General features: G+C 36.8%; 1 protein-coding gene across 1 annotated transcript; it reads left to right on the top strand.

Moving 5' to 3' along the window:
• The first annotated feature begins 412 nt into the window (after positions 1-412).
• LOC145675102 (uncharacterized) lies at positions 413-5,719 on the top strand. The gene is made up of 2 exons (XM_081745471.1): positions 413-829; positions 4,828-5,719. The coding sequence occupies exons 1-2, from the start codon at positions 413-415 to the stop codon at positions 4,867-4,869; spliced, it is 459 nt and encodes a 152-aa protein (XP_081601597.1). The 3' UTR covers positions 4,870-5,719.
• Positions 5,720-8,344: the final 2,625 nt, after the last annotated feature.

Here is an 8,344-nt window from a genome sequence, read left to right as displayed (position 1 = left end):
TGGGCCGTTGATATGAAGAGTGACATTTATTTCGATGCTGTTTAAATCCAAATTCAGCTCACAATAGTGTGAAGAGACTAATATTTATTGACTTTCGTTGATCTCCCACAAAATCATTTATTCTTCAAGACTTATCTTCGGTGTTGTGAGACTATTTCTTTTTTTCTTTTCTTCCTAATTACATAAAGCTATCTCTTATGTGTCGAAGAACGCTAGTTATTCGGATGTCTTAGTTTATGAAATTCATATATGTCTGAGAATTTAGTCTACGTTTCTCTTCCGTAATTTTATGTTTTCGTGGCTAAATCGTGGAAGTGTTTGTTTATGTTATATAATGTATTATGTCAATATGTATTTTATATAATAAAGCTGAGAGAGCTCCTTTCCCAACTATCTGTCCATCTCTGACGTCATGAGTACCTGTTGGGACGAAAACATCTCATCTACACGTGTCTGGAGTCAGCAGGATTACCAAAAGATCTTTGTCTTTAAATACTCCCTCCATCCCAAAAACAGGGAGTCACACGGAGCCTTTGGAGTCACACGGAGCCTTTGGAGTCACACGGAGCCTTTGAAGTCACACGGAGCCTTTGAAGTCACACGGAACCTTTGGAGTCGCTTGGAGACTTTGGAGTCGGTTATCGAGGTCTTTAGTCGCGAAGTTATCAAAAGACAGTCATCGGAGTCGGTCCGGGGAGTGCACGGCAGTCAATCGGGCACTTCGGGAGTAACTTGGAAAACAAACCGAACAGTCTATAATTCGGTTTTCGATATATTAAACACCAGACGAACAACAGGAGGAAGCCCACCAGAGAAGATGAAGCTTCAGGTACTGTGACGTCAGATTTCTTCCTTTCTCTTCCTCACCTCTCACATACCCATTCTCTCTCTTTCTCCAAAAAGGCTAAAATTCTTATTTTTATTTCTTATAAAATCAGACGGGTGTCGTCCGGTTCCAGGACCCGTTTTACCCTTGAAAAACATCCCAAAAATCTCACTTTAACGACACAGCTTTCTTTGAAAATACTTTTCAAATTAAGCACCCGTAAAATGATGGAGATGCTGGTTTTTTCTTTGTAATTTCTACTTTATTCTTCCCCCCCCCCCCAGGTTGACCCGTAATCTGATATTTGCTACGTATTTTGAGAGAAGGATGTCCAAACTTCCGATCACGTGCAAAAATTCGTATTTTTCTTCAATTGGAGTCTAGTTATGGATAAAAATGTAAAAAGTGTTACAACCATACCCGGTCTCCCCTAATATTTAAGTTTTACTTTCATTTTTACTAAACACAAGACATAAGAAGTTGTGCAATTACATTTTTTATTAACCCAATGAAGCGTTTAATCAACACTAGTTAAAAATATAAGAATACAAGTTTCAGCGTTTTTGAAAATTCTGTTCTGAAGAGGGGAAAATTTTTACTATAATATTGTAATATTCCTTTATTTTATTAGGATATTTACGCCACTTTATTAGAGTATGCACAGGCACACTCTGTAACTACCACCTTAATAATACCATTCCATACATATGGCAATGAAAGAAAAGTAATTACCAAGAGCAGGCACGTAAGCAGGAATTTATTTCGGGGAGGGTCCAAATTCAATATAAGATTGAATTATATTAAAATTTATAAAAATCATCCTTAAAGTTATATTAAATTTACACAAAAGTCGGGATTTCGGGAGGTTCGAATCCCGTAGACCCAACCCGCACGTAGGTCCTTGCCTAAGGGCCTTATTTCGTTCTATCAGTCACAAAAGTTGGCTTGTGTAATGCATCTCAGAACGTACAAAAGTCAATTATAACAGCTATGCCTATTATCGCAAACTAAAGCAGAGATATTATGTTGGGTTGACGCAAACTGTATCAAAATGGCACCTAAACGCCTCTGGTTCAAGCAGGATATTTACAACACCTACATAGATGCTACTTAGTAAGTAAAAAGAAATTGCATTTTCTCTTCGGACGAACATGATCGGAACGGAGGCATGGGGAAGGGTTGAATTTTTGCCAAGTATCGAGTCTGAAACAAGGTAGAATGAAATTTTAGTTTAAAGACCCACGTATATGTCTTTTAGCCCAATGGAGATGGATGATTGATGAGTAAGTAAATGTAAAATCAAATTTTCTGTGCTCTCCCACCGGGAATTGAACTCGGGACTGTATGCACCAAAGGCACGTGCTAGCCACTGGACCAGCGGAGAGGGCTAGGTAGAAGAAAGACAGGCCACAAGATTCGATCTGCAACATAACGCGACAGTTTACCGGAATTTAAAAGTTTTGGCTTAAAGATTCCCTTTATTACTATTTGCTAAGTTTTGTTATCAAATTTCCTTAATTTAAGGAAATTTCCTTTACAAACACTGAATATAGATTCCTGTAATTTCCTCTTAAAGGGTTGTTGTTAGGTAAATGTAAATTACTTTTTAAAATTGAGTAAAATAGTTCAATTACATTGACAAGTTATCTGAGACTCTCTGAAACTTTACTTGTCATTGATGTAGGATTGACTTGTCTACCTGTTACGTCTCAACCTATACGTATGTAATCCGACTACAGCTTGGTGTTTGATGGCCAATGATAACGTTGGAAGAAAGAAAATAAAGAAAAGAGGACAGATAAAATGTAGACTGGCACAAGCAAGAAGAATGCAGTTTAAATCTAATTTTACAAAAGATAGCAAATAGAGAATTATCTACTTCAGTTACAACGTTTCTTTTGTTTCAATCTGATTTTTATCCAATAAAGTAACGGTATTAATGTCATTCAGTATTTAGTCTGACATGTTATTATTGTGTAAAGAATATAAAAAGAAAAGAAAAATGACAGTAAGTGTTGATAGTCTGTGAGCTGTCAACATGTTATCCAAAGGGAAAAAGAGCAAAAACTAACTGGAATTGAGAGTTGTTTTTCTTTTGCCGTTGAAATTCTGGTCCCGATAACATCTCTCTCTCTTCATGTAGTGCGTTCAGAATTTTTTGTGTGTATAAAAAAAGTAAGACAAGCAAAACAAATCGGAAAACCTACATGAAAAGTAGCATTATTTTTATAAAAAATATTTATGCTTATAAGGTTTGTTTTAATCCAGTAGAAGTTCATTTGTTATAGTTTAAAAAGCGAAATATTTTCGGAGACGTTACAATTTCCATGATTATTTCAGGACACATAGTGAAACCGAAAACCAATTCAACGCTTTTCTTATTTCTGCAGTTAATAATGCTGCCACACCTGTTGATTAATGGTCATACTTGTTGACCAGTAGGCTACACTTTTTTTTTCACTAGTTCACTAAGTTTTTGCCCTTCTACATAAGTATATATTACCCTAACTTCAAACGTAGGTGATTTATAAGCTACATGTATACTACGAAGCAGAAATTATTCGAACTGTAAAGTCGTGGACAGTTCATTAGTAACAGATGCCATAGATTAAGGTCCCATTTTCTATCTCTTAAACGAAATTCATTGAAGATGTCGCTGGTGTTAAACATCCTATATGTTATTCAAGATTGGTCCTTCCAGTATGGTGGAGATGCCACGAGAGGACATAAAGGAGCGATTGTTCGCAAAGAATCTTGTTTCTGTGTATTAATTCTCTTTTTCAACCTTTTTTGTAAATCATACACAGACCAGCAGCCAGAGAGAAGCTAGGGGAGATCATGCCTCCCTAAATTTTCGTTGCCCCCATCCCGTCCAGAGTCACTGGCGCAAATCCCGGGAGATGAGGGGACATGTCTCCTCCAATCTTGGAACTAGGAGGGCACTGTTCCCCCAATAATCCGATTCGAAATGTGTTTTTTGGGGAAAAAATGTGATGATTTATGTCCGATTGCCACAAAGGAAAGTAAGATGAAATTGATGTCCCCCCAGAATAAGCCTCAATTCTGCCCATCTCCCAATGTTGAAGACAACTCTGCTGCCCGATCCTCCATAGGATTGTTTTCAAGTTCACAAGTACGTTTAGCATCGCTTAAAAAAAAAAAAAGTCTTACTTGTGCCCCCCCCCCCCCAATATTGAAGACAGATTTGCGCCGCTGTCCAGAATGCGTCATCATGTGCTATACAGAAAAATATAATTTGGATATTCCTAAAAAAAAAATGTTTATTTTAAATTCATTTAAAACCCTTTAAGAAAATACAAGATGAAGAAATGTAGATAACAACTGACACTGAATGGTTGACAGATAGAGGTACACACGTCTTTTAAGCGAATTTTCATACAAATTTCTCCGTTGTTCCCCAATAACACCGGTAAATAAAATGTAGCGAGTGAAATGACGGTAGTTATATTAAACGGAATGGCGCGAAACATATATGGATTTGGAAAAACCCGAAGTCAGGAGGAATATAAAACCTTCGAATACTGCCTGAAGTTGGGATGTTCTTTGTGTGTCTGAGTAGATACCTAGGGAGTAGCTTGAGAGAATATAATTGGTATCTCAATCAGAAACAGAGAAGATATTTTTTTTTTTTCAAAACAGCGTTCGTATGAGTTTTTTTACAATTACCAGAGGGTAGAAAAGTGAGTATAAGTAAGTTTCAGATTTAATCGAACACCAGCCCCAAATTTGCAAAAATTTGGAAGAAATTCGTTACTTTACTTTAAAAAAAGTGATACTGCATTAAAGTTGTGAGTTGATATGACTAATAACGCATAATATTGGGAAAGTTCTATATTAATGTGCTCCTTTTATTTTTTATAAAATCAATTTGAGTGGAGTTTGCACATACCCTTTGTACAGGGTGGCACATATGTCACGCATGGGTTTTAATGCCTCATACTTTGTTTGGTAAGTTATTAATTGAAGGTTTTCTTTTTCAGGATTGTCAAGGAATCCTGGGAGATTCATCTTGGAGAGATTGAGTCCTGAACAACGCACGAAACTGATTGAACTGTATTTTGAAAATCAAAGATCAATCATACTCACCCAGAGAGCATACTGTCGGCACTTCAATGTGCGCCTGACTTAAATGATCCAGATTTTTTCCTTTGGGGATATCTCAAAGAACGTGTATATGTCAACAAACCAACAACCATCGAGCAACTCAAAAACAACATAGGCCTAAGGGCAGAGATCCGTGAGTTACAGCCAGCGACTCTTCGTAAAGTTATGGACAATGTACTGAAAAGAGCCAACCTTTGTGAGGCTGCAAATGGCGGACATTTGAAGAACATAATTTTTCACACATAATCTTTTCAAATCTCCCAAACATGTACTTCTTTTCTGTGACAAGAATAATTACTTGCATTTATAAACACAAACGTTATACACTGTTTCAACCCATGCATGACATACATGCCATCCTGTATATACGTCCGATCCTATTCTTTTATATGTTAATTTATTTTTCTCTATTTTAACTTTCGAACGTCAGTGAGAGAAGAAAACATGGAATTCACGAAAATAATCGAATTCGAGATATCAATGAATTTGCACGTTTCATGGCCCCTATACCGAAAAACTTTGGTATGTCTGTGCGTTTTTTAATATATGTTCGTTCTTCCTGATGTATATTCACCTAGAAGCCATACCGTTCGACATATCTAGACCGAATTTTAAATTTAAGGATTTTCTGAGATTATATTCTAAGTTTCTAAGAGCGTTTATCGAATTTTTCTTCAACGCTACAAATAACGGTAATTTACTGGGGGCCTGGAAACCAAAATTTGCCATTTTCTCTACAAATGTTCTAACAATTTTGCTTTTTATTTCATAAACCAATACATCAGTTACAGAACTTAACACGTTATGTCATTTTTTTAAGAAAATATCAAAAAGGAATGTCTTTCTTCTTCTTCTTCTTTTTGGCGATTGTCTGAAAATAGGCTCAGGTAATTTTGCCCATATTTTATAAACAAATTTTTCATTAATAGACATGGGATGTTACTAATTTCTCCTTTCAAAATACACAACTGAGACGATTTTTTCCTATTTCATAGATTAATATCTCATTAATCAACCTGTAATGCAGAGTCAGATTGGGGGGGGGGGGAGGGCTAAGAAGCTATAGCCCCGGGACTCCAAGTGGACAGGGGCCTCCACTCTGATCAAAATCTTAACTGGCACTCTAAAAAGAATGATGAAAATAAAATTTCCATCCTAAAATAAAATATGACCAGAAATATGAAACATATTCCCTTAACTTTTCCGCTGTACTTTCACAGAAATGTATCACATGAAGTCAGCAGGGGCGCCACATACATTTTCTAGCCCCGGGTCTCCAGATGGGTTATCCAGCCCTACTGTAATATGATGTAAGCCATTTCCTCTGAAAAATTCCAACTGGGTTAGTTTATTATTGAGAAGTAAAATTTTTTCGAACAACTTTCTCGAAAACTAGCCTCATAGATGAGGTTCGGGTCTGGGATGTTTTTCATCATTTCACTTTGACGGTGTAATGTAGAGGAGGTGGAAGGGGGAGCCTTATTTTTAAAAACATGAAAATGAAAGTGACTAACTTTGTGACTTAATAACTCCTGAACCACCCGACCAAATTCGATCAAACTTTTAACATAGGGGAAGTTCCGATGGTTTTATCATATCATTTTGACGGTACAACCTCGAGGAGAGGGAGGAGGGGAGATATTTACAAAAGACCGAAAATGACCGATCTTAGTGTCGAATCCATAATTTCCGAGGTCGCTGAGATGAACATATCCTATCCCGTTTAAATCCATGTCCTATCTCGTTTAAATCCAAATTCAGCCCTGCAACTTTGGGGGGGGGGAATATAAAAAAAATTATCGAAAATGACCAATATTAATGTTAAATGGATAGTTTCAGGGGTCGCTGAGACCATCAGTGACACTTCCGATGCTGTCTGAATCCACATTCAACCACGAAATGATCGAAAATGAGCGATATTAATTTCGAATCCATAGCTTTCAAGGTCGCTGGTATGAACAGCGATAATTCCAAAGCCTTTCTTTAAATCACTAAAATGATGAACGCCATATTTCACGGGTACCAAGCACATGAGATAAGGGATTGTGCATTTAAAATTTTTATTTTAACCCAGCGAAGCGGGTAATCGATGCTAGTATTTTACAAATAAAAACTCTAACAACCCACATCCACAACAATACACATTAACAACCCACAACATTACAATGTAGCACATGTCATTTCAAGTGAAAAATCAACAGGGAGTGATTTAATCTTGGTGACAAGTTTTCATCCCAGTTTTCAAAACATGCCTCTTATAATTTGGTTAATATTTCATTAATAAATGTAGACTGGCTATTAAATCCGTGCTAAGTGCCGAAACGAAAATACTGAGTTAACAGCCGAGATGTTACTTCAGAATAGAGGTCTGCACGGGCTCAGGCCTACAAAGTAACTTATATATTACTTCGGGCCCGGGCCGTAAATTTTCAAATATACAACCATATTTCTCTGGCCTTTTCGGGCCTAACTTTGTAAATGTACTGTACAACGATATTTATTATACCTTTCTTTCTGGAGAACTCTTAAAGCACAACTGCAAAATTCAACCTCTAATCGTTGTAAATAAAAATAGAATTTTGCGTTAATTATTAAGTTTTTGCAATTCGGTCTTATTTCAGGCTCATTTGATTATTACATGAGCTCGGGCCTAAATGCTAAAACATATTTCGGACTTGGGTCGAGTCTCACTAGGGATGCGCACGAGTCGAGACATATCTCGACTCGAATTCGAGTCGAGGCACACTTTGTAAAACGTATTTCTCGACTCGACTCGAATGTCTCGAAAATCTTTCTATAATTTTTAATATTATTTTGAAGAAAGTACTCATTCAAAAACACTCGGCACGAGAATTTCGGAAACTGCGGGACTTATCAGATGTTCGATGAGTGCTGTGGTGAGTGTCTTCATCAAGTGGCACAACCAAAGGGAAACGACGTCCAAACGTCGAGGTGTTGGGCGCCCCCCACCTCATTACATATGTCGGACGTTGTAGGTTGAGCAGACTGGCAAAACAGGACAGGCAGCGAACTGCGTCGGAACTAACATCAGAGTTTAATGCTGGGCCAAGTATAAATGTGTCTGGACTAGTGTTGTAAAATTTCCGGAAATTTTGAACCTGTTGGTAAAAAACGATTTTTTCGATTTCCTTCCGGAAAAATTGGAAACATTGAAAAAATAAAAAATGTTTGTATTAGGTTAATTTTACTAGTAATGATATCCTTTTTTCTTCAAACGCGTGAAAAAATATAAGTTCAAAAATTTCAATATTGCCAATATTAAAAAATAGCACTCGAAAATAAAACTATTCCAATTATTATCTGTATTAAAATACTAGATTTACGCGTATATGTTTGTCCCCACAGAAAAGTTTATATGATGGTCTCCAGTCC

The sequence above is a fragment of the Thermobia domestica genome, chromosome 18 (assembly GCF_964235325.1).
Source record: "Thermobia domestica chromosome 18, izTheDome1.hap1.1, whole genome shotgun sequence".
Lineage (NCBI taxonomy): Eukaryota > Metazoa > Arthropoda > Insecta > Zygentoma > Lepismatidae > Thermobia > Thermobia domestica.
The sequence above is the reverse complement of the archived record's forward strand: the minus strand, read 5'-3'. Positions and strand labels throughout refer to the sequence as shown.

Excerpts from the sequence above, each read along its gene's own strand:
- LOC145675102 (XM_081745471.1), top strand. The coding sequence starts at position 413 with ATGAGTACCTGTTGGGACGAAAACATCTCATCTACACGTGTCTGGAGT. Across the intron at positions 830-4,827 it reads CAGAGAAGATGAAGCTTCAG|GATTGTCAAGGAATCCTGGG; the intron begins GTACTGTGACGT and ends TTTCTTTTTCAG.